Source organism: Sabethes cyaneus, chromosome 2 (assembly GCF_943734655.1).
Source record: "Sabethes cyaneus chromosome 2, idSabCyanKW18_F2, whole genome shotgun sequence".
Taxonomy (NCBI): domain Eukaryota; kingdom Metazoa; phylum Arthropoda; class Insecta; order Diptera; family Culicidae; genus Sabethes; species Sabethes cyaneus.
Window position 1 is genome coordinate 75,309,304 of NC_071354.1, and position 26,287 is coordinate 75,335,590.

Here is a 26,287-nt window from a genome sequence, read left to right on the forward strand (position 1 = left end):
ACCATTAATGAAAAATCTGCCTATAATTATAAAGTTTTCTATCAGCAATTATCCATCGATTCGTTTTGTGAAGGCTGCTTTCGGGAGTGTTGTTACTGATGCTGATTGAACACAGAAACATCTCGGTAAATAGTTGTGTGAGAATATACGGCAGCAGGAACCTGTTCGACATCCGGGGGTCGTTGGAATTACTCGGAGAAGTTGGAAATTATTCCATTTTTTTGTGTGTGCTAAGCTGCAGAGTGCGAAAATACAAAAATATGTGCGTGAAACAAGTTCGTCACTGAAAAAAGGGAATGTTGCCAAAGGGAGTGTTATATTTACTCCCCACCACGTAGCAAGAGCCTCTAAAAATTTCTTTGAAAGGAAATTAGTGCAGTTCTTTCAAGGGTGAAAATAAAGGTGTTGAGTGCAAAGTGCAGGAAGCCAAAATATGCAGTTTTAAGTTTTTGGCAGAAAGTGCGTTCATAAGGTAGTACTAAATCAAAAAAGCATGAAAAACGTAAAATATTGTGCAATATTTTGAGAAAGTACACAAAGAAAATCGGTGTAGGTAATTGTCCATTCTGCCAAGCAGAGGATTTGTGATAAAGTGCACAGAGACGGTAGGATAAAATGGATGAACGACTGCTAAACGATCTGCTGGAGTGCTCCGTTTGTCTGGAACGATTGGACACATCCTCTAAGGTGCTGCCATGCCAACATACTTTCTGTCGGAAATGCTTGGAGGTAAGGATCGGGCATACTCGACATTGCAATTTGATGGAAAGGTTAAATCCCAACAGCGTGATAATATGCTTCATATAAGGGGTAGATGGAGCGGAAAGGCGGTGAAATTCCTATCTCTTTGTACCAAATTCAAACGCTTCATTCTCCATGCCTTTTCATACGCGCATGTGTTTATTTTGCCGTGGCTCATTTATGATGCTGGAATTCTGATGTATCATATAAGGTACACGGGATCGCTTGATGGATGTTCTTTTCGAACTCCACTAGCGACAACAATGTGCGATGGGATGGTTCGAGTATTTGTCTTTACATTTTCTTAGATGGTTTGGTGTTTTCCGTAGGAACCATGCAGCAGTGGGGGTCTGGTCTGACGAGTTGAATTTTTGCTCCTTTTTGACGTCTTCGTTCGTGTTAGTAAGAAGTGAATATATAGAAATTTCATTGCATGGCATCATAAAATATACTCAATTTTGGCAACAAAGGTAAAAAATAAAATTTAGGTATCAAACTATTTTTATTATTACTGTTTGGGATGTCATGTCTAAGCGTAACGAAATAAAAATCCATAATTTTTCACGGTTTAGTTACACGGACTGACCGTCTTTGTTAACGTTACTGGATGCTGGATTTTTGAACACTGGAATAAAACATTTTCACCATTTAATAATATTAAATTATTTTATTTTTGATACGTTTTTGAAAAGATACAATGTAAGTTTGGATAAAAACTAGCCACGCTTATTTTAATGCAACTTTGTGCATCTGACTCCACCGAAGCAGAGTTTTAAGTCATTCATGTGTGAAGAACTTATAGTGTTAGTTGTTATCTACAATATTGTTAAAATAACTTGATTTTTCTTTGGTATTTACTCTGGTTGACAGTAAAAGAGTGTTCTTTTTCGTAGGTTTGGCTTTCACATATCAATTTCAGATGGAATCGCCTAAAACGCTTAAATATTTATGCTTTTTTTAAATCTCATTGTCATTTTTTTGACGGTTAGGGGCACATCACCGCGATTTTTCAGTGTCAGTAACTCGTAATATTTAAATCTATGTACAAATAATGCTAAGCTTGTTTCTGCAAAAAGAGTCTTTTTAAAACTTCTTACTTACTTTAGTGGCAACGGTTCGTTACCGATCCTGCGCCGAACGTATTATGGTCCTCCAGTACCGTCGGTCCTGGGCTGCCGTTCTCCAATCCCCACGAACACCAGCTGAACGTGCATCGTCTTCGACAGCACACACCCACCGGCTGCGGGGTCTGTTTCGGAGTCTACGGCCTCTTCCTGGTTCTCTGCTGAAAATAGTTTTGGCTACTCTTTCATCGGGCATTCTGGCTACGTGTCCAGCCCACCGCAGCCTGCCACATTGCACTACCTTCACTATATCAGCATATTTGTATACTTGGTACAGCTCGTGATTCATGCGTCTGTGCCACACTCCATTTTGTATTTTGCCACCAAGTATAGATCGCAGAATTTTACGCTCAAAAACCCCTCGCCGATCAGCTGCCTTTAGCGTCCATGATTCGTGTCCGTAAAGGGCCACCGGGAAGATTAGTGTTCTGTAGAGCGCCAGTTTTGTGCGAATTTGCAAACTACGGGACTTCAGCTGGCTACGTAATTCATAGAAAGTCCGATTCGCGGCTGCAACTCGTCGTTTCACTTCGCGGCTTACATCGTTGTCACATGTCACGAGTGTACCAAGGTATATAAATCCCTCCACTACTTCATATCGTTCCCCATCTAACTCCACCTCGGCACCAACACCACTTGAGCTCCCACGTTCCCTACCAGCAACCATGTACTTCGTTTTGGCGGTATTAATGGTAAGTCCCAATTTCGCAGCCTCCCTTTTAAAGGGCCTGAAGGCCTCTTCCACTGCTCTACGGTTGATTCCGATGATATCGACGTCATCCGCAAAATCAAGAAGCATGTGAGTTCTCGGGATGATAGTTTTATTTCTTTCCAAGTTTGCCCTTCGTAATGCAGCTTCCAATGCAATGTTGAATAGCAGGTTAGAGAGTGTATCCCCTTGCTTCAGTCCATCCAACGTCACAAAAGCAGCTGAGGTCTTACCCGGTATTTTAACGCATGATTTGGATCCGTCCAGCGTCGCACGAATCAGCGTAACTAGTTTCGTCGGAAAACCATGTTCTAGCATTATCTGCCACAGCTCATTTCGTTTAACTGAATCGTACGCCGCTTTAAAGTCCACAAACAGATAGTGTGTCTGCAAGTTGTACTCCCGGAACTTGTCTAGCAACTGGCGCAGGGTAAACATCTGATCCGTGGAGCGATCCTCACGAAAACCAGAATGGTACTCGCCGACGAAGGACTCCGCTAACGGTCTCAGTCTGCAGAACAGGATACGGGAAAGATCCTTGTAGGCAGAATTGAGCAATGTAATTCCTCGATAGTTTTTACACTCCATTCGATGTCCCTTTTTGAAAATTGGGCAAATGAGGCCATCCAACCACTCCTCCGGCATTTGTTCTTCCTCCCAGATCCTGACAATGATCCGGTGGATTGCTTCGTACAGCCGCTCGCTCCCCGCTTTTAGAAGTTCAGCCGGGATACCGTCCTTCCCAGCAGCCTTACCGTTTTTCAGCTCACTGATTGCCTTCTTAACCTCCTCCTGTGTTGGTGGCTCCACAGCTTGACCATCGCTTACAATTTCTATCCTGTCTTCCACGCGTCGTGCCTACCACCTCTCTCGCTGCTGTTTGGATGGCACCATGGATGTTCCTCCACAGCCCATTTATATCTTCTTCTTCTACCTGCTGTTCTGCGATTCGCTGGTCAAGCTTCCTGGCGTACTCCACTGCTACGCCGTCTGCCGTTAACCGCAGGATGTTCAAAAACGCAGCGTCCTCTCAGTGCGAGCTTTCGCCGTGTTCGACAGCCTTGCGCAAATCTTACTCACTACGAGATAGTGGTCAGAGTCAATATTTGGTCCACGAAAAGACCGTACATCGATAACGTCCGAAAAGTGTCGACCGTCAATCAAGACATGATCGATCTGAGAGCTAGAGTCTCCATTTGGATGCCTGCAGGTGTGTTTCCGAATATTCAAACGTGGAGAGTAGGTGCTACAGACAGGCTACAGGCCATCCCTCTGGCCGCGGCAAAATTTATGAGCCTCAGACCGTTATCATTGGTCGACAGATGCAGGCTATGTCTTCCAATAACTGGACGGAAGAATTCCTCCCTCCCGATCTGCGCGTTTGCATCTCCGATGATGATTTTCACGTCGTGTTTTGGGCACTCTCCATAGGTCCTCTCGTCTTTAGCATCATCGGATTTATCATTTGTCGGTGCGTATAAGTTGATTAGGCTATAGTTGAAGAATTTGCCTTTAATCCTCAACACGCATATACGGTCATCTACGGGTCTCCACCGGATAACTCGTTGCTTTTGTTTTCCCAACACTACGAAACCGACTCCATGTTCTGCTTTCTTACCGCTACTGTAGTAGATGTGGTACTTGAAAGAAGTGCCTGCAATAGGGTCTATTGCACAGAACTCCCTTTCTCCGGAATTTGGCCACCGAACTTCCTGAATAGCAGCGATCTCCACTCCGAGTTGATGTAGCTCTCGAGCAAGCAAGCCAGCCTGTGCCGGTTCATGGAGAGTTCGGACATTCCAGGTACCAAGTTTCCAATCGTTATCCCTTAATCGTTTCGATCGAATCGAATCGATGATGCAAATCGACGTTTACGGAGCTTTAGTGACGTTTGGTAACATAAAAAATTTTACCGAACGGTCGGCTGTTTAGATTTCGGCAAAATTTTACCGAAGTCAGTGCTTTTTTTTAAGAGTGTAGGTATAGCTTGCGGGATACAGCATTTCATATTCAGCCGCCCGTTACGAGACAGACGCTGTGTGAGCCGCCCCTCACCTGGAGAACAGGCGCTCTAGCTCGCACCTCCTAGCTTAGCTGCTTCAGTAAGTACATGAACCATTTCCGGGTAAGGCCATCGACCGTCATCATTTGACTTAGATCTGCGTGGAGGCGCCAGGTGGGAGCTTGAGAGAGCCAGAGCTATGTTTGACGCTCCTTTCAGGTAACTCTCTCCATTTCATACCCTTTTCAAACTTCTACCAACAAAAAAAAGTATGTTCCAATACGTTGAGTAGTTTCCGAGAAAAAGGTACATAAAATTTGAAAATCATGTTTTCCGTCGAGGTTTTTCCACGCCGCACCGGAATGCTTATGTGTATGATCGTTTTTCATCTACTTCCGGTGATCGGATCATTACAAAATTGGTATCAAAATGCAGAAAGGTCTGCAGAGCTTGTAGAGAAACAAAACTTGTTACGCAGTGACGGTTTATTAACAAAGAGTTTAACTCTTTAACCAGAGCTAGTGGCATTTATTATAGTGAAGGTTGCAAATGCAACAAAAAGGCAGTTTTCGGGTTCTTTAATAACGTGACTTTATTAACAGCAATTGAAGACGGTATTAAAAATTTCCTAGTTATTAGGTTTTTTCGTGTACAATACAATTTATATTATTTGAACTTATAATAAATTAATATGCGAAGTTTCATGGCATTTATGTTTAGTGTCTTTTTCTAATTTTCGTATTCCAATTAGGTTAGCTATTTTGCTTAATCAATCTTTACGTAGAGACCGTACTGTAGGTTAAGAATCTGTCTAGACGATAATTAGAATAGAACGTTTTTGTAAATATTGTATGTAATTTTCGGCGTACCTACAATTCGGCGTACCCCCACTTGCACCGACGTCCAACACTGCTAGTTTCACCGAGGGCCTCTCAAAGATTCCATGTGCGGCCTGTACAACAGCACGTCGAACCTGTCCATTTTTAGAGCGGATCGCACGAACCACTCGACCTTTCGGCCAGCTGTTCCTCGGCAAGGGGCGATGTCTCCTTCAGTGATAGGTTTCACCGGGGCAAACCACTTCGTCCTTCGGGTCAGCGTCGGCAGGTATTCTGCTATCCAGCGCTTCCAAAATCGGATTGCATACACCTGCGACATCTTCCATGTATGCTTCAGTGCTTACTTGCCGTCGTCGAACGCGATCGGGGGCTTAGAGCCGTCTGAAGAGCCGAGGAGGATATCATTTCGGGGTGAGCGGTGAAGACAACTCATTCTCTAGGGGCAATTCGGTTAATGGGCGGGAATTGATGATTAGTTCGATCTGAGCCAACCAGGGATGGAAAAAATCGCTTCTAGCGATCAAGATCATAGGAGCGATCAGATTCAGATTCATTGACATCACTACTTGTAAGCGACAAACACTTTGTCGCGATCCGTGCAGATTATGACAAACTTCATGTCAGATCATGTTCATTGCATGATTGCGTTGAGAAATATAACAGATACAGACGATTGGTTGTGTGCATCGTATGCATCGCAATACAAACAACATGTGTGACCTTTTTTCTCGCAGCTAGTTAAAATGTAACACTATGATCGACTGCTGAGACTGTTTAGAGAACAAAATCTTGTGATCAACGCTAAAGATTCACTGTTTGTCATGATTTGTACGGATCGTGATCTGTGCGTGTGGCGATAACTCACAGATTTTATCAAAATCACTGATCTTACATCCCTGCAGCCAACATATTTTAAGTAGTTCATCGGTTGGCGTACGTGTGAGTTGAAGGTGTTTGATGGATTTTTCCATCATCAATCGTCTTCCAACAGTAACATACATCGGTCCGAAATAATCTATATCGACGTAGGAACAAGGGCGAAAAAATGGTTTTAGCCGTATGGACGGTAATGCAGACATTTCAGGTACGGCAGGATTGGCTAGGCGATTTTTACAAAACTGGCATTGCGTGCGTAAGCGGTTATACGTTGAACGTAGTTGAGGTACATAGAATCTACGCCGGATCTCGTTGAGTGTGGTCTGATGATTCATGTGACAGTATCACTGATGCACGTCAGCAATAAGGTTTGTAACTGGGTGGGGCTTAGGTAGCAGTATCGGGCACTTCCTACATTCCTCCACTAATTCGCAAGCATCTATACGGCCACTCATGCGTAGCAACCCATCATCGGTAAGGACAGGCGTAAGCTTGTATAAAGAACTGCCATGGCGTAGATTTAGGGGTTTTTAGCATGGAAACTTCGGCAACGAACGCTTCGCCCTTTATAAGCTGTAGAATGTAGACTTCCACCTCCTTAGTACGCTTTTAGTCAACGGTCCAGTAATAATTGGCTCTTTTAGCACTCTTTTTGAGTAAATTTGCAGAAAATCCTTTAACGAACGCAACGTGACCTAATAAGCGTTTCCAGCTGGACAACTTCTCTCATCAAAATAGCACACAATATACTGTAGTATTGGTATACATACGGTCGCTCTTCTTCAGCAGTATGATTAAACTTGAAACCAGCAATTGGCCACTTATCCTTCTGTTCCCACAAAAAATCTGGGCCACGAAACCAGCGGCTAGCAGGCGATAGTTCCGGCAGTTTTTGCCACTTTGTTGCATCATCGGTGACGTTGAGTTTTGTTGGAATCCAGTTCCATTCATTCGACTCCGTTAGCTCCAGCATTTCACTTACTCTTGCAGCTACAAATGGGCTATATTTACGGTGGTCGGAATTTAACCAGCAAAGAACATCGCACGAGTTTGTCCAAAAGAATATTTGCGCAGGCTTCTGCTTGTGTGATTCCATGATATCGTTTGCCAACCGTGCTCCAATTACTGCTGCTTGAAGTTTTAGCCTAGGGATCGAAACATAACGTAAAGGCGCTACTCGTATCTTTGCACCGACCAGAGCACATTCTACTACGCCATTCTCTTTGAATCGCAGATTTGCAACCGCCGCAAATCCGTTTTCAGACGCATCAACGAACACATGCTGTTGTATCATATTCTGCTCAAAGATGCTGGTATGCTTGCGGTAACATCTAGGCACGCTAACAATCTCCACTCTCGGAAAAACTCGCAGCCATGTCTGCCATTTCTGCCACTGCTCTTCCTGGATGCGATCATCCCAATGAATGCCAGTGCGGCAGATTTCCTGAAGTAGGATTTTCAAAAACATTAAGAAGTTAGCCAGCAGTCCTAGAGGGTCGTAGATCATCATCATGGTGCTCAGAATCTGTCTCTTTGTAGGAATGATGCGACCTTCAAGCAAATCGGCGTTGATCCTTGGAGATACCTTAAAGGTAAACGTATCGGTTACGGTGCACCACCACATTCCAAGAACTTTCTCTCTTCCCATTTCACTCAACAGGTTCAAGCTTTTCTCCCCAGGTTCCGCCTCCAGTTCTCGCAGCACTCGTTTTAAGTTCGATAGCCAGTTTCGTATATCGAACCCAGCTTCGATGTGGATAGAGCGGACATCTTTTGCCAGCTTAATGAAATATGCTTTTCATTCCTCACTGCATAGCATATCGTCGACATAATGGTCCTTCATGATAGCTTCGGCTGCCTTTGGGTATTGATTCTGGAATCGATACGCGTTGTGATTCTTTACGTATTGCGCCCAGCTTGGAGAACACGTAGCCCCGAAGGTCATCACTTTCATCACGTATACGTCCGGGCGACCATCTTGTTGTTCGCTGTTTCGGCAAAGAAATCGCTGACATTGTTGGTCGTTTCTGTTTACCATCACTTGCTGGAACATCTCAAAAATACCCCCCGTAACCGCAATCCGAAACTCTCGAAATCGGCGTAGCACAGATGGAAGTGGAACAAACTGATCTGGTCCGGTGAGAAGAAAACTGTTCAATGAGGTTCCCGCAACCTTTGCTGCCGCATCCCATACTATACGTAGTTTGCCTGGCTTGTTGGGATTAGTCACGGGGGATATTGGAAGGTACCAGACACGAGGGAATTTTTCAAGCAATTGCCTCTCCGTTAACTTTTCGATATACCCGCTTCGCAGGTAATCCCGGAGTTTTTCGTTCAAGACGTCGCCTAGTTCGGGTTCTCTTTGTATACGCTTCTCTAGACGCTCCAACCTTTTCAGTGCTATCGATTTACTGCAGCTGTACGTTGTCGAATCGCCAAAGCAGTCCCGTCCCCGTCTCGTAAAGCAGGCCTTTCGTGTGTGTCAAGGACTTTAACAGCTGTTCTGCTCGCTCGTCATCTTTTGAGAGAAGAGGCTTTGCCGAACGCACTATCCCAAGACTATCCAGCGAAAAGTATGCTTTCATTGTGTTGTGTAGCTCTATATCGCGTCGGTCGCAGCACGAGATAGCATGGAGGCTGCGGTGGGCCGTATAGTTTGGCACTGACAGAAGAGATGTTGAGCAAAGTCCGAAGACTGTCCATCCTAGGCGAGTTCTAGAAACAATTGGATCATGTTTTCCGCCTTCGCTGCTATCTAATGCTGTTGGCAGTTATCAATCCCTATAAGAAGTCTGGGCGAACTTCACGAATGTTCCGAATCACACGGCAAATCGTTTAGACGATTGTACTGACTTACTAGTTTAACCATCTCGAGAGTCTGTCTGGTAGAGCGAGACTTTGAACGGTATGAACCTTCGGAATCCAGTACGTTTTCGTGGCATGTATTCCAGAGACCTCCAATGTTCACGGATCCCGCTTCCTGTTGCTGATGATCGGCACTCCATCCTAAGCACAGGGGATATGATTCTCCATTGAGCCTTAACTCTCTCAAAAGACCATGTTCCATCAGTGTGACTGAAAAGCCGTCATCCAAAAAGGCATATGTGCGAATAGAACTCCTGCGTCCGTGAATCAGCACCGGAATGTATCTGAACAATATACTTTACCAACGTTGTCAACGTGAGCATTCCATCTCTCATAAGAAGCTCCTGCGTCTGCCTGTGACGTTGAAAGTTGAGGATTTGAATATCGCGGGTATCTAGAATCATCGTGTACAACTGCTTATGGGTCATATAGGAGCAACCGTTCCTTCCGCACTCTTCCCTTACAGTGCAATCTCCAACATGCTTTGCGAGACACTTGCGGCACAACTTATAATTCTTTACCGCAGCCCATCGGGCCCAATGTTCATGACAAGAAATCTTTTACATTCGCAAGGATTGCTTCATTCTTCGTCGCAGATTACGCACTTTTTCCTCAAGGTCGTTTTAGAAGATACTGGCGAAGATAAAGATGAACGACAACTTGATTCACGGTGTAAGTACACTTCCTCCTTCCTACTTCGCCTGTCGGATTTGCTGGCATAATTGCCAAATGCTGATGGAACCGTTACCCCGCATGCTGCTTCAATCAGTGCTTCCAGCCAACTACTAAACTCCGAAAGGGTGACCGTGTTTAGCGTTTGCCGATGTCTAGCCCAGTCGAGCTTGATGGTCGGCGGCAATCTGTCTAAATACAAGCTTGAAGAAGCACAACATTGCACAGATGTTCATTCAATTCGCAACCTACAATCGTCGCGCACATATTCTGTACTGTACTGCAACTCCGAAATCAATTAAATTCTGGGCGGCCAAATAATGTTCGTAGCGTTTTAATAACGCCATAGAGATCAGCGGGATATAGCAATCGGCTTCGTACTGCTTCAAGAGCTTTTCCTTTTAAACTGCAACGAAGTCGAAGTAAATTCTTTTCGTTACTGAAACCGCACATTCTGGTGGAACTCTCTTAAGTAGCAATATATAGCGACCACTCCTCCGGATTACCAGAGAAAATGGGAAGTTCTTTAGCTACCGCTTGTCGCACAGCAAGTTGGATTTTGCTGAGATCGTGAAGAGAAATCGCATTCTTAGGCAGTAACTCTTCATACGTATGCTTTTGCTGATTAAACCTAGCTCATTTGATCCATCATTCTTTGAAACTGTTGGAGTTGTTGTTTTTGATCTGCAATCGACATATATCCTGCTCCACCCTGTACAGATGCCTCACGGGACGATGTGCCCTGAGCTGCACGCTTCGTTTCACACGACGAGCAACTCCAGCCTACATCTTCGATTCTTTCATCGACACCTACGTACTTAAAGTGAAACCACTGACCGCAATCATCATAGCTCACCATCAGGTTATTATCCGGATCTTCGCATATTCCACAACTCACACCCGGCTTAGGCCCTTTCGCACGACTACCTTTTGGCATACTGAAGCTTCCCCGATCGCGAATATAACGGAATTTTTAAGAATGTTGCGAATGCAACAAAAAAGACAGTTTTCCGGTTCTTCAATAACGTGACAACCATTGAAGACGCTATTAAAAATTGCCTATTGAGTAACGTAATAATAATACGTAGTTAATAGGTTTTTCGTATAACATAGTTATTAGGTTTTTTCGTGTACAATATTGTAGGTTATAATATTTGAATATTTTTTTGAAACGGTGGTTCTACAATTGTTGAAAGGGCGATAGAGGAAAGAAATGAAAATTTTTTGGTGAAGGAGGGGAAAGAGCGGAAAGCTGAGGAGGAGGGGAGGGGGTGTTTTGGCAGCTACGCTTAACAAGAAGTCGTTTTGACTCCTACCTCTTGTTCAATGCTGGAAGGTGCATGGATCGAACCAAGCTATAATTTGAGATTATAACCGGATTCGAACCCACAACACCCGCCAGGGCATGTGACTCGCTGGTCTTGCCATCGGCCAAAATTTGGGAATCCCCAATTCTACGGATTCTCGTCCCATAAAACAGTTCAAAGAAAGTCTGACTGACGGAGATCTTACGTGAAAACGGACTTCAAGCATATTCCGGGGAACCAGTATTTCATTGCTAAAGTTAAGTTTGATGTTCCAGAGAACCTCCGAAAACAGAAGATGTCAAAGTTTGCCAAGAAATTCTTGAATTAGCAAGCAATTTGTTCATGTGGAAAGCAGAGTACACCTTACGTGCTCACAGATACCATGACTTGGTCAGGTGTATCTGAAAGCGTATCTCTAAAAGTAATTTCTTCCTCTTCTGAAGTCTCACAACTGTCCCATGAACTCGCTGGCCGGATTTGGTTTTATGCCATTACGCAAATGACGTGCTGGAGTAGTAAAAGGTAAATAAATGTCGCAACCAGTGTCAGGCTATTATGAAGCAGAATCTTGTAAAACGTCCTAAAGTAGTTAAAACAGTTGAAGAAATGAAGAAAGCCTGGGTAAATAAGCAATAACATGTCGATTTTGATGGTGAATGACCAACTGGTTTTTTTCATGTGTGGACTCATCACTGCGACCAGTATAGTTGATCTATTGCGATTGCGATGGAGAAAAAATACAACTTCAACCGAATATTTCGTGTATTTGAGCCTAGACGTGATTCCTGGGAAGATGGTGGTCCCGATATTCGTCCAGGCTCGACAGTTTTCTATACAGATGGTTCAAAAATGGACAATCAAGTGGAAGCAGGAGTCACTGGCCCAGGAATAGACATGTCAATTTCTATGGGCAGATGGCCAACTGTATTCCAAGCTGAAATACAAGCAATTCTAGAATGTACGACTGTGTGCTTGCGCAGGAACTATAAACATTCAAATATATGCATCATGTCCGACATCCAAGCAGCTCTAAACGCTCTAAAGTCGGCGACATGCACATCAAAACTTGTCTGGGAATGTATTCAATCACTCCCAAAATTGTCTCGTCGTAACCAAGTCAACTTGTACTGGGTCCCAGGTCACTGTGGAATTGATGGAAATGAGAGAGCTGATGCACTAGCAAGACTCGGATCATCTCATCAATTTGTAGGACCTGAGCCCTTCTGTTGCTTATCTGCTTCTACTCTAAAAATGGAGCTAAAAGCATGGGAATGTACGAAAGTGGAATCAAATTGGAATAACACTTTCAATGCTAGGCAGTCGAAACGTTTCATCTCTCCAAACGTTTCAATTACTCGCAAAATACTGGAGCTTTCGAAGAAAGATCTAAGCATTTATACTGGTCTTATAACAGGACATTGTCCGAGCCGCTATCATCTGAAGCTAATGGGAAAACTTCATGATGATATATGTCGCTTCTGCGGCATAGAAAAAGAAGACTCGGAACACCTGCCGATGTCCGGCAATTCTCAATAAAAGATTAAGGTTCTTCGAAAGAGGGCTGTTAGAACCCTCTGATATTTGGAGAACAACTCCCAGCGCAGTAGTGCACTTCATCCGAAGTGCATCACCGGGCTGGACAAATGCTATTAGTCAAACAATGACAATCACTTCTGCTAGTGGTGCGTCATCTTGACAACATAGCTATAATAAAACGGGGAATATATCACTGTTTCGAAAGAAACCCTTTTTGTAGCAGACCTTTATTTTGTGTCGCTCAAACTGCAATTATTTGTCGATATTAGTTTTACAACTTATTTTATCCTTCTATGTACTTACAAGAAGTGGTTCTATTGTTCCTCTAATCTTCCTACACTTTTCACTGCTGCTTTACGCTATATTTTATCTTTCTGCGAAGAAACACGGTAAGTATTAGAGTAAGTATTTTTCTAGGTTTTTTTCAGCATACTTCTTTTACAGGAACGTTCCCGGTCGAGTTTCAGATTGATTTAACAGGTAAGTAATCTCCGTCTAACTAACCTCTCTTTTACAGGTATCGCTTTCTGCAGGTAAATATAACTTTACAATTATTGTTTCACCATTATTTTTATCACTTTACTTACAGGTCTAATCTGCTAAATCTGAAACCGTATCTTTATAATATGTTCTCTTTAAACTATTCTTTTTTATTAAACTAAATCTTTAATTCTGATCGATCTTTCATTTGTACAATGATGCTTTAATTCCCCGATCACTTTGTTTACATTTTTTGCCTTCCTCGGTACATGTTACTGATATTACGTCAGACCAAGGGTCTGTCAGCCGGCTCGCTTTGCAAACGTCAGGTCAGGGGTCTGTCAGCCAACTTTCATTAACAGGGGAGTGCCGTGTTGCAACACCCCCGCCCGTAACATCCAGTGTACTCCTGGTCGTTCTGGATTTACTGAATCTCCAACACTGCCAAGCACGCCTCTGTACACTGCCTTCTGATCTATCCGCAGCCCTCATGTTCCCTTGCTGGATTCGTTCCTCTGTTCGTTTGATCACTGCCTCTGCTATGCTTCTCTTCCGCCGTTTGCTACACTTCTCCTTTCGGCGGCCTACTACCACTTCGGAGGGTCCTAGGTTGTCGAAGCCTAAACAACTGCCCGGCCGCGTCTCTGATTTTACGCGCTTATACGGACGTTTCTTTTCCATTCGTCTATCCTCGATAGATGCTTGGTGGACTGCTATCCTTGATTCCTCCTGGTGGAAACTAATATAGCAGTCTGTATCAGCTAACGTGGAGCATTTTGGTCCGTACACCGTCCACCCTAGCTTGCATCGCACTGCGATTGGCTCGTCAGCTTCACCAGCCTTCATTTCTAAGGGAGCGAAGAAGTGAATGTTGTTGAGTCCGATCAGCAGTTTCGGTTGTTCCTCATACGACTCAATCGGCAAATTTCGCATGTGTTCGTAACGTGTAGCTAGCTCGCTCGTATCCAATTTTTGACACGGCAGCATCAATTTCTGTACAGTCCGAACACTGTGCAACAGCAATTTGTTATTCGCACCCACTCCAACGCCTGACGCCCATATATTCATCCGCCGAGACTCTGTTTCTTCTCGCGTGACATCTGCTGTCCACCTGATTGTCAAACCCTCCTGTTCACCAGTGATACCCAACTGATTCGCCAAGTTTTTCTCCACCAATGTCACTGAAGCACCCTCGTCTAGGAACGCTAGCACTTTAATTGACCTGTCACCGCAGTACAACTGCACCGGTATCATTCGGAATATAACCGACTCGCTTGATTGAATATGCGCACTAAATCCCGACACGTTTCCGACCGGGTGCAACAAGGCATTATGCTGTTCGTTGCAATCTCCCACATTGCAGCGGACTTTAAGTCGACATTGTCCACCGTGTCCATTTAAGCACACACAACACAATTTTTCGCGTGTAACCACCTTTAACCGATCGGAATACGAAAGCCTTTTGAACTCTGGACAGTTCCTCAGGCGATGGTTCGTGTTCTGGCATACTTTGCAGGGTTTCAGGATCTTACGCTCGTTCGCTTCAATACTCAACTCATCGGATTCATTGTCACTAAATAATGCTCTGTTCTCCATCAGCTTCGCTTTAGCAGACTGTCCATTTCCATTGGATCTTAACTCTGACTCGTAGTCGAAGCTGACGTTAGCTTCACATGCATCCGCCACTATATCCATGAGGAAGTTCGTCAGGGTGCGCAAGGTAACTTCCCTTTCGTGTCTCTTATACCGAACCCATTCTCGCTTATCGGGGTCGGGTAGTTTGTCGACCAAGTCCTGGATCAACAGCGGATTAACCAGATGTTGTTGAAGTCCCGAAGCTTCCAAGTGCTCGCACAGCTGCTCTACCGCGTTTCCGAAGGGAATGAAACTAGCTAGCTTGTCCGATTTTGGTGACTCTAGTCTGCGAACTTTATCAAGCAGACTTTTAAGCAGTTGCTCCGGACGACCATAGTGCATACGAAGCTGTTCGATCACTCTTGGGATCGACTGCGGAAGAAGCAGTTGCCCACTGACCAAGTCTAGAGCATCGCCCGTCAGAAACTCTTGCAATCGTACTAGATTTTCATGGTCCATATAACCGCAGATCTCGTTCGAAGCCTTGTAAGCCGCGTAAAACAGTGGCCATTCGCATGGCTTACCAGAGAACGTAGGGAGTTTATACGCTAAGCCCCTCCTTGCTGCCAACTGTGCTTTCGTAGGCCCAATCTGCTTCTGCTCTATCATGGCGACATTGTGCAGCGTCGTCGATAGTTTTGACTGACCGCTGTTACGCTCGCAGTCGTCGAATTCATCTTCGGAGTCCTCTTCTGGATTACCTTTTCCAGGGTGTTTCAGCTTTTGAACTTCGGTCTGTTCCCGTGCGATCCTCGGTGACGATTTACCTGACACTTTCTTCAGTGCGCTTAACTTCCGGTCCAGCTCCTCTACTTGCTTCTCAAATGCCAATTGATCAGCTTCCATTCGCCTTATCTGCTCGCACTTTTCTTTGAGAACTGTTTCCCGCATCAGTCTCTTTTCTTCTTCTTCTTCCGATTGCATCTTCCTTTCCATTTCAATCCTCTTTTTCTCCATTTCCAGCATAATTTTTCTCTCCATTTGCTTCAACATCATTTCTGCATCCAATTCCTCCTCCATCCGCTTTTGCTTTTCCTTGAGTGCTTTCATTTTCTGCTCCATACTGGAAACGCCTTTAGCCGGATTGACAGGAAGTTGATCAGCTTCGTCCGTATTCTTACGGCCCTTACTCTTCCTTTTGGAAGCCTCTTTCAGCTGCTTTTTGTACTCTTGAGCCAGCTGCTGGCAAGCCGCACCCTTACAGTACCACTTGGCTGACTTTGATATGTCGACTCCTCCTACACAGCGGGAATGAAACCATTTTTCGCATCCGTCACATTCTATCATTTCTTCATTGATAGTTGACGGTCCACAAATTTCGCACGGCGTCGCAGTCAAGCTCATCTCCGTTTCGTCAGCAGTAGATTCAGCATCGGAAGACGTATTTCGAGGTTGGATCGACATCTCTGTGTCCTATATGTGACACCTTCTTTTTGAGAATGTTTCGAAAGAAACCCTTTTTGTAGCAGACCTTTATTTTGTGTCGCTCAAACTGCAATTATTTGTCGATATTAGTTTTACAACTTATTTTATCCTTCTATGTACTTACAAAAAGTGGTTCTATTGTTCCTCTAATCTTCCTACACTTTTCACTGCTGCTTTACGCTATATTTTATCTTTCTGCGAAGAAGCACGGTAAGTATTAGAGTAAGTATTTTTCTAGGTTTTTTTCAGCATACTTCTTTTACAGGAACTTTCCCGGTCGAGTTTCAGATTGATTTAACAGGTAAGTAATCTCCGTCTAACTAACCTCTCTTTTACAGGTATCGCTTTCTGCAGGTAAATATAACTTTACAATTATTGTTTCACCATTATTTTTATCACTTTACTTACAGGTCTAATCTGCTAAATCTGAAACCGTATCTTTATAATATGTTCTCTTTAAACTATTCTTTTTTATTAAACTAAATCTTTAATTCTGATCGATCTTTCATTTGTACAATGATGCTTTAATTCCCCGATCACTTTGTTTACATTTTTTGCCTTCCTCGGTACATGTTACTGATATTACGTCAGACCAAGGGTCTGTCAGCCGGCTCGCTTTGCAAACGTCAGGTCAGGGGTCTGTCAGCCAACTTTCATTAACAGGGGAGTGCCGTGTTGCAACAATCACAATAGATCAAACAAATGGTCGCAGTGATAAAAATACCCAACACGGAAAAAAAAAATTGCGATATCGCACGGGTGTTTGCTGTATGACCTGCACTGCGTTTCTTTGTGATATAATCGCTATTGAATGAGCGATATGCCTATTAAAGTTTTATACTTGCTTGTGTGTATTGGGGTTTACCCTTCCTTCAAAACTTGATCTACTTTACCCATTTATTCGTCGCTGCCAGTACTATCCCATATTATAGTCGTCCCTGGCGAGGACTCATTCGTACCTCTGACCAGTACACTTAACTATAGGAGGGACATTTGCACTGTCAAGAGGCGTCAGAGGGTAAATATAGAATTCAGCATGAAGGAAGGGTAAATGGAGGGGCCTAGGAATAAACCCATGCTAAAGCCACTTGACATCGAATGGCTTGATTCTACTAAGATTCGAACCCACGACCACTCGCTTGTCAATGCAGACTCAATAACCTTGCGGCTACGGTTACTGGTTAATACCACATTAAAATAAAAATAAACTAATAAAAAATGTCGATTTTGAAGTAGTAGTAGTAGTAGTCGGGGGAGTGTATGTAGGTAGAATTACAGTAGATCCAAATTTGATTATCAAATGAATATGATCACTCTAATGCTGTTACAGAAAGGGCCAAAAGGGATTGGGCGGCCCCACTAGCAAACGCACTTGTGCGCATTCCGGGGTTGCAAGAGTCGCCTTCCAGCATTAGGATCCTTCCATGTAATAATCAATTTCGCTGTACCAAATTTAACCCACCAATCAACAATCTCACCAACAGTCCTTGGAATGGAATAGAGTTGCGTCCTTTGAGGTTCCATAAGTGCTTCTAATAATTAATTTAATTTTTTCATCTGGTATCTGGCCGTATGGCTCCGCTGTCTGCCCAAAACTGTGGTTTTAAGATCAGGCACCCGGGAACCACCCAGCAGCGCATCTGCTAGCTTGGCTACTCAATAGAGCATTACCAGATATGGCCACGTGAAGGCGCTAGGTAGAGGCTTGGGATGGCTAGAGCTATATTGGACGCTCCTCATTTGCCTTCCCCATTTCATACCCACATTGGGCGCTTGATTATCCTCATTCGACAATCAAATTTGGATCTACTACAGTACAGTCTACCAACATGCACTAGCAGGACCTTAAACTGATGGTGGATTCCCCCCCATGCATACATACATATATACATTGGGCGCTTGATTATCCTCTATGGCAAAAAGTGGACAAATCAGAATGTTATAAACTCTGCATATATCTGTCAGAATAATAAATTAATATTAGTGTTATTATGCAAAATTTCATCCGTATATCCCTAAATTGAACCAACTTCTAGTAAAGATGAAACTCAAAATTACTTTTATTTTTCTTTATGTTTTACTTTATTTTATCTGACACTAGGACAGTAGTTTGATAAAAGAATATAAGAAATATTACAAAGGTACGTGATTCGTATAGGTTAAAACAATGTGCTTCTGACACCAATTCCGGTTGATGATTCAGTGATTCGATTTGAGAGTGTTTGTTGACTACTTTTATACTAGAAGATAAGAATTGGACAATACACACCCTCTGGATGATGAAGATGAAATTTGCTAAATCTGATGCAAATGCCTTCACGGGCTAAGCTTTCCCATTTGCTGTTGCTCCACTATATGCTTAACAATCCACGACAACCTTCGTCATCTGTTTGGATCCGGTTTTTTTGCAGTGAAGGGGGCCTATCAGCCTACGACAAAGCCGCCGATACCGAGAGAGTTGGACACTCACAACGAAAGACTATCGAAAAACTGGTACTCGACACATGTGACGTACAGACTGCATACACGTTGCAGTCGCCCTAACACCGATCAAATTATTGCTGTGTTGAGCTTAAGGTCTCGCTATTTTTTTCCAAAGGGCAACTAACTTGTATTTATTTTTTCGGTTCGTTGTAAAATGTAATGCATAAAAAACAATAAAAAATGTATTAATGATTAATAAGAAGTTATCTATATCGTCGTACAAAATTTACACTATTAAACGTTAGGTAAGCGATACGAAGTACTCCCGGTGTTTATCATATTTACCGAATACATGAGCTCATATTCAAACAAAACGGTTCTTTGCACTGTAACGGATTATGATAAACGACCGCGCACATGCATACAGACGAATCTAGATCAACTAATCAATCATGACCCACTCCCAGCAACCAACCCAAGCAACGTAGTTGCGTGTGTTATTCAACGAACCGCCGCCAGTTAATCAACGGCAGACGACTTGTAGAATTATTAAAAAAGGCCGGTCCACGCAAAGCAGATACCTTGTCGTCTCCGGCGCTTGGCCCAATGGCAATAAGGGCAATAATAAGCAGGCGCTCGATCACACATATTTATAAGTGCGGGCAGTAGTGCGTAACTTAATTATTCATACATACAATTGGTTGTCACTGTGCTGATGCTGCTGTTTTGCAATACGCAGCGCAGGTGCTGATTCCGTTTGTTTTCATGTAAAGAAATAGTGACTTCATGTAAAAATTTCTAAACGGGGAATTTGATGGCTCACTGGTATAGTATTGTTTAAATACTGCCCTATGCTTTGTACAATGGTTAGTGATTTGCAGACTAATGAACCAGATACTTGAATGTCTGTTTAATCTAGAATTAACATGGAAAAAACTATTAAAACCGAGTTTTTTTGTTTTACTTTCACTAAACTTTTTTTCACTTTCACTTCTTTGACGAGTCGAAAATTTTAAAGTTTTATTAAAAAATTGTAATATTTTTCTACTGGGTATCCAAAATTTAAAATAAACTGGAGTGATATAAACACCAAAATTACGGTTTTACGGCTACCCCCCCCCCCGAACTTAAGTTGCCCCTCTCATATGTCAACCAAAAACCGTAATATCAATGAGCTTCTAAGCAGCGATATTCAAACACTTCTATTGATATAATTTATAAACATTCGTATTAGAAGTAACAACAAGTTGTTGTCAACAACATTGAAGGCGCTTTACACCTATCGCAATAGAGCTCGTTTTCTCAGCACAGAATAAAATTAGCATCGAATTGTGAATATATCTTTGAATTAATCGCATTCCGGCACATATTAATCGTCGATTGAAAAGCTTTGACAAAAGTTTAGGTAGCCATTTACAATAAATTAAAATGTTCAAGGGTTTAAAAAATAGGATACACTTATTGTGTTTCATCAGATTCCCAGCATATTCTTTTTGCATACATTGAATGCATCTGCATAGATCTCTATGTGTTACCGTTACACCAAGGTCGGCTTTATGCAATGCATTATCACGTCTAGATATCATACACTTTCCCGTTATCTTAAATACACCCTCGTGGCATATTACGTGTGGCCTATTTGATAAGCGTCACGTGTCCAAGGCCAGTCATATAGCTATACAGTAGCATACACTAATGTACCTCTTCTTTTTATGCTTCTCAGGAAATTGTGGCCAGCCATCAGGAGCTGAGATGTCCGGAGTGTCGGGTGCTGGTGGATATAAAAATCGATGAACTTCCACCCAATGTACTGCTGATGCGTATCCTGGAAGGTAAGGTTCAACTAAAATATAAATCGCTCATAATACTCTTTTTGAGAAAAAGATCAAAAAGATTCGAATCCGCGGGGAAGTACCTTCTGCTACAGGCTTATCTCATGTTGAAATTTCATTATCTTTTTTATCTTTTCGCGTCACGCAGGCATGAAAACAGCTGAGTTGAACAGTCAAAATATAAACATAAACAAAGCAGCCCGAACCGGCGTTGGAGGTGGAGGTGGCTCAAACATCTTCAGCCTGCAAGTCCAGCAACAACAGAATCATCCTAGCATAGCATATCAGAACCAAGGCTCATCACAGCACCAACAGCAGCAGTATGTGAAAAATAATAAGACTGACCAGCTGCTGCATCAGCAGTGCCACGGTCAGAACCAGACTCAGCAAGGTCAACAGCAGCATGCAGCGAACCGTATCATTACGCCCGCGTCGGGCAACAACGCGCTAGATTTGTCGAAAATCCCACACGCGAAAGCATTCTACGACTTCGCCTCCAATGAGACCAGGTAGGGCTAGAACATTCTAGCGACAAAATACATTGTAGCATTGATTTATTCTAGGGCGTTTAGTAAGACGTTTTACTTGCATGATTGCATGAAAGGCAATATTATTGGCATGTTGTTTCGCGTTAATTTTCACATGATCTATATTTTGTAATTTAAATTTTTCCCTTTTAACTATTACAGCGATATAAGTTTCAAGAAAGGCGATATCATCATACTGAAGAAGAAAATCGACCATAACTGGTGTGTAGGAGAAGTAAACGGAAAGGAAGGAGCCGTTCCGTTGAATCATTTGCAGGTGATAGTACCGTTACCGTATCCACAGTGCAAGGCACTGTACGATTTCAGTATGGGACCTAACGAGGAAGAAGGCTGTCTAACGTTTAAGAAAGGTGCTTTAATCCATGTACTTCGCCGAGTGGACCAAAACTGGGCAGAAGGCCGGATTGGGGATAAAATTGGCATTTTTCCGATTTCTTTCGTTGAGATGAACATACTTGGAAAGCAGCTAATGGATGCAGCTATGAAACAGTAAGATTAACCATGCTTACGAAATGTGTTGAAAATGGTGATAATTTTTTTTTATTCCAGCTTGCTAGCCAATGCTTCTAACAATCGTACTGTTCCACCGACTCCGTTCGACTTGAACGCTAGTGATACTACAAGCTCTAGTGTAACTACCAGTCCAAATTCTTCCGCAAGCACGACAAGCTCAAACTCGAGTACGGCTCCAAGCAGTCCAACGTCACATTTCGTGACATCTGCAGCAACCGCCACAGCAGTAACTACTACTACTAGTGGCCACTCAAATCGGGATCATAAAGAGAAACGTCACTCGTTGACAACATTTGCAGTCAGTTCTACTGGGGGGCCAGTTCTCGTAGGTGGATCTCTTCATCATCCTGATCGGTAAAAACTCACTGCTTCTCTATAATAAATAATTTAGTAATTTATTTTGAATTACAGGCATTCTGCAGAAATTCTTAACGTTGCTGAAACTGAGAGATCACAGCTGCAATCCAGCAATAAAACGTCTGCACCTTCCACGACTCCATCAGATCAATCACAGATGAATCGACCGGAAATACTCAATTGTCAGAAGACAAATGCAACTAAAACAAGTCAAGTATATCACCAGCATCCGCAACTACCTGCCACATATGTCGCTCTCTATCCGTACAAACCTCAGAAGCCAGATGAGTTGGAGCTTAAAAAAGGATGTGAGTTTAATCGTAGCATAAACCATGGCCTTTGATTAAATTCTCTTGTTTTAGCAATCTACTATGTAACGGAACGTTGTAAAGATGGTTGGTTTAAAGGAGCAAATCGACAACAAAAGACTGGCGTCTTCCCTGGTAACTACGTAACTGTTTACAAGGGTCGTGAAGCTGGTCAATCTACCCGTAATCCACATCCCCAGGGACCATCTACTAGTGCCCAAAATCCGTCCAGTAACCTAGCACAAATCACATTACCTGCCTTACCACCTAGAGATAGCACTACAAATTCAGCTGGCATCGTTTGGACAAAACAACAGACTCAATCCGGCAATTACATAGATTCCTTATTTGGAAGAAAATCCGGAGGTACTCCCACAGATAAAAATTCTCCAGTGAGTTCTGCTCCAGCCGGAGGAGAAAATACCCAAGCAGCATGTCCCACTTCAAAAGAAAAGAAAGATTCATCGGCAGTAAGTTTAATGAAAAGACTCACCAATATTAAGCGGTCGAAATCACCTACAAATTCGAGTGGCGGCAATACGAATCCTGCTTACTCGATGGACAATCCTACGTTTGATGATAGCACGGTGGCAGCTGCTTCAACAATCGTCAAACCAAATCTTCAGCAGATAATCAATCCAGTGCACGTCAGGTATTTTTCCAAAATTTTCACTAGTGCGAAATAAAATTTCTAATAATAAATATTATAGATCTGGATCTTGCCCAAGCCAGCTCTTGCAAACGTTTCCGGTGGATCAGATGATCGCCCACGGTCGGGAAAATGTTCCTTACATGTACGGTTCCCAAAGGGTGAAGCCCCACAAAGAACGTCCGTCGATGCACGGGTATTTATAACTACATATTCATTCTTGTTCCAATGTGAAACACTAACCCACTGCCAACTTACTATTCAGGTTAAAAAATGACAACACTACTAAAGACTCGGCCAAACATTTTGCTAAAGCAGTACAACAGCAATCGCACGAGGCACCGGCTGGATCATCGTCAACCGGTGGTCCGAAACAATCGCAAGCCTATCACCGAAAATCTCAAAGCCTTGACGCTTCCGCAATTATCGGACAGATGAATGGCGCACCATCAAAGCCAAAATCACACTCGCAAACCGTACGAGAAAGGTGAGCAAATGCAGTTCTTTGTGTCATCATTTGAGTATATTGTACATATATCTTTATTTAGTATATTTTGTAATCTTTTGCCCCATTAGATGCTACTTGGGTGCTGAATTATATCTAAAAGTGCCTTATCCTACTCGTGGCCCCTTTTGTCTACAATTGTACATTTGTTTTCGTTCCGTGACTTTCCATCATGCCAGAAACAAAACCCTTTTTCCTCATTTGGACATCCCTCCCCTTTTGTTAGCTTTTTCTCTTTTGTCCCTCAGCTACTACATCTGGTTTCTGTCTGGAGATTTCTATAATAAAGCGGAAACAAAACCTTTTTCCCTTATTTGGACTTCCGCCCACTCCTTCCACCGCCATGCATTTCTGACAACCCTTTTTGTCGTCCTGCCATTTGTACATCTGTCATTGGTTCGAAAATTCACATGATACAAGACAAACAAAGTCCTTTTTTATATTTGAATCCCCTCCTCTTTTTGTCAACACACTATACAGATTTCTTCAAGTCATTCAAGGAACATTGCTTAGTTTGATGAAGAATCGTACAGGCATTCCGAAGTTATGGCAGGGCATACAAACATACAAACATACATTGACTCTTAAACTCAGAAACACTACGACGCATTCTTCGGAACGTCATCTCTATTTGTAGTTTAAATCACTTCTGTCTTAGTCCAAACTTTAGCTAAATCTTTCGAATTAATAATAATAATCTTTTTATTTTAGATTCAAGTGCATCGTTCCGTATCCACCGAACAGCGAGTACGAGCTAGAACTGCGTGTCGGAGACATAGTGCTGGTGCACAAAAAACGTGACAATGGTTGGTACAAGGGCACACATCAGCGTTCCGGTAAAACCGGTCTATTTCCGGCGTCCTTCGTCGAGCCAGACATCTGATATCTGAAACTAGGTACTCGAAAGAAATTTTAATTGTTTTAAATGAAACCGAATGCATTGTATTATGTATGCATTTAAGTAGACCCGGTGCTCTAGTATTAACAAAAGACACCGTTGTTGGCTTTGTGTTAAATTTCATGATGAAGATAATAACCGTACATAATTTAGCAATACAATTAAATAATTGTAAGCTTCCGAATGATAACAAATAAATCACTAGAACAACACCTTAAATTAGGCCAACAAAAGTGCAAATTTGTACCTAATTGTTCTCTATTAGGTCTTTTCAAAGTCTGATTGAGTAAATATATAGTTATATCATGTTTTTAAAACGTTATATTTGTCTCGGTATACGTGGGCGTCCAAATTTATTGTATTTTAATATAGAGAACTGTACTGTACAAATTCAACATGTTCATTTTGAATCTAGGCAATTCGACTAATAATTCTCACAGTCTATTCTTGTGCATTTACATAATCTAATCGAGCAGGCTACAAATCTCGTGTGTCTAAAACTTTAATCGTTTACTCATTCCAAATATTATCAAACAGTAAAAACACAGAGTTTAATATACAAACAATTTCTTAATATACTACTCCAATCATGAATGTTGTGTTAAACTGCAAATATTTGAAACCAATAGTGAAAGCAAAACTATCCATATAGCAAATTTTTAAGCAACAGTATAAGCATACGTAACGTGTTTCATGTACATCAATAAATAGTAATAGCGCAAATCTATATTTCAAATCATGATGCAAACCTACATATATTTGTCTGTCAACAGCAACACTAATTCTAGAAAAATGTTTTAGTTTCTCTGCGGTAGAAAGAATATCGCAAAGTATTCAGCGGTAAAAGAGAATCGTGCAAAATCCGAAGAAGATATAAAACCAAGCGATCCACTATTTATGCAAACTGCTAGCATATATGTTTTTATTTTGGAAAACATTAGAATGTTTAATTATTCGTTGATTTTGGTGAAACGAAAAACCGAAAAATACTTAGTTTAAAGAAAACATGTCATGCAATACTTTAACAAGAGGTATGAACAAAAACAGAATAATTCTGAATAGGACAGAGAGCAAAATCAACCAGCAGGCACAAGTCTTCTCGGGACAGGGTAAATATAATTGCCACTAGTAAATCGTTATTTGAAACACACAAAAACAGATGCCTTCTATGGATGGGATAAAAAAACTAAATAGTCTGAACGGTAGAGACATTTTTGTGCCTCTGGAGAAATTTGCGGATGGCGTCAGGCAATCACTTTTGCAACGTGTCGCCATAAAATGGTTCTGAGCTTGTTGCAAACCTGATGCCATCTGAAATTTTCGATAGAGCATTTTTGGCAGTTGAAATTATAAACGATGTGAAACAGGTATACTCGTACTTTAAATAAACTATAAAATTGGACATGTTGATTTTCCTTCCGAAGAATTATCACAACAATCTTTTTCAATTTTTTCTTATTTTTTTCGGCAACAATCCGATTAGAAGGCCCTATTGATATCTATTGCCCGACTTTTTACTTCACGACTTACATTGTTTTCACATGGCAATAACGTAGACAAGTTTGTCGACTACTTCAAATGTGTCTCAACCTATCACTACGGTAGTTCTAACGCCTGAAGGACTACCATGCTCTCTATCAGCCAACATATATTTCGTTTGTGCATGAGTGTATGATAAACCGTATCCTCTGAATCTTCAACTGAATCGTACGCCGCCTTAAAGTCTCTAAATAGGTGTAAAGTCTACAAGTAGAATTCTCGGAATTTATCGGGAATCTGTCACATGGTGAACATTAGGGGTTATCTTTAACAATCCAAATTGTTCCGTAAGCGCTTGCTATGAACAAATGTAATTCCGATCAGCTCAAAATTCCCTATGAAAGTCGATTTTTCGAATGATCAATTAAAAACAGCGGTCAATGGGCATGCATTGAAGACGACACATGCTGGATTCCTGCTTTCAGAATCCCGAGGATTCCTATTTCATAGTACAGAGGCTTCCCTTATCGAGCTATAGGTATCCTGGGGATTCGTCTTTTGGA

The 26,287-nt window shown here is 42.3% G+C and overlaps 1 protein-coding gene across 1 annotated transcript; it reads left to right on the forward strand.

Annotated features, from left to right (window-relative positions):
• On the forward strand, positions 1 to 25,629 carry LOC128734178 (E3 ubiquitin-protein ligase SH3RF1). Its single transcript, XM_053828227.1, has 10 exons — positions 1 to 729; positions 20,359 to 20,467; positions 20,616 to 20,976; positions 21,157 to 21,504; positions 21,565 to 21,882; positions 21,940 to 22,193; positions 22,248 to 22,845; positions 22,904 to 23,038; positions 23,108 to 23,329; positions 24,059 to 25,629. Exons 1-10 carry the CDS (start codon positions 616 to 618, stop codon positions 24,228 to 24,230), a joined length of 2,631 nt encoding a protein of 876 aa, XP_053684202.1. The 5' UTR covers positions 1 to 615; the 3' UTR covers positions 24,231 to 25,629.
• Positions 25,630 to 26,287: the final 658 nt, after the last annotated feature.

Excerpts from the sequence above, each read along its gene's own strand:
- LOC128734178 (XM_053828227.1), top strand. The coding sequence starts at position 616 with ATGGATGAACGACTGCTAAACGATCTGCTGGAGTGCTCCGTTTGTCTG. Across the intron at positions 730-20,358 it reads TCTGTCGGAAATGCTTGGAG|GAAATTGTGGCCAGCCATCA; the intron begins GTAAGGATCGGG and ends TATGCTTCTCAG. Across the intron at positions 20,977-21,156 it reads TTCGCCTCCAATGAGACCAG|CGATATAAGTTTCAAGAAAG; the intron begins GTAGGGCTAGAA and ends TAACTATTACAG.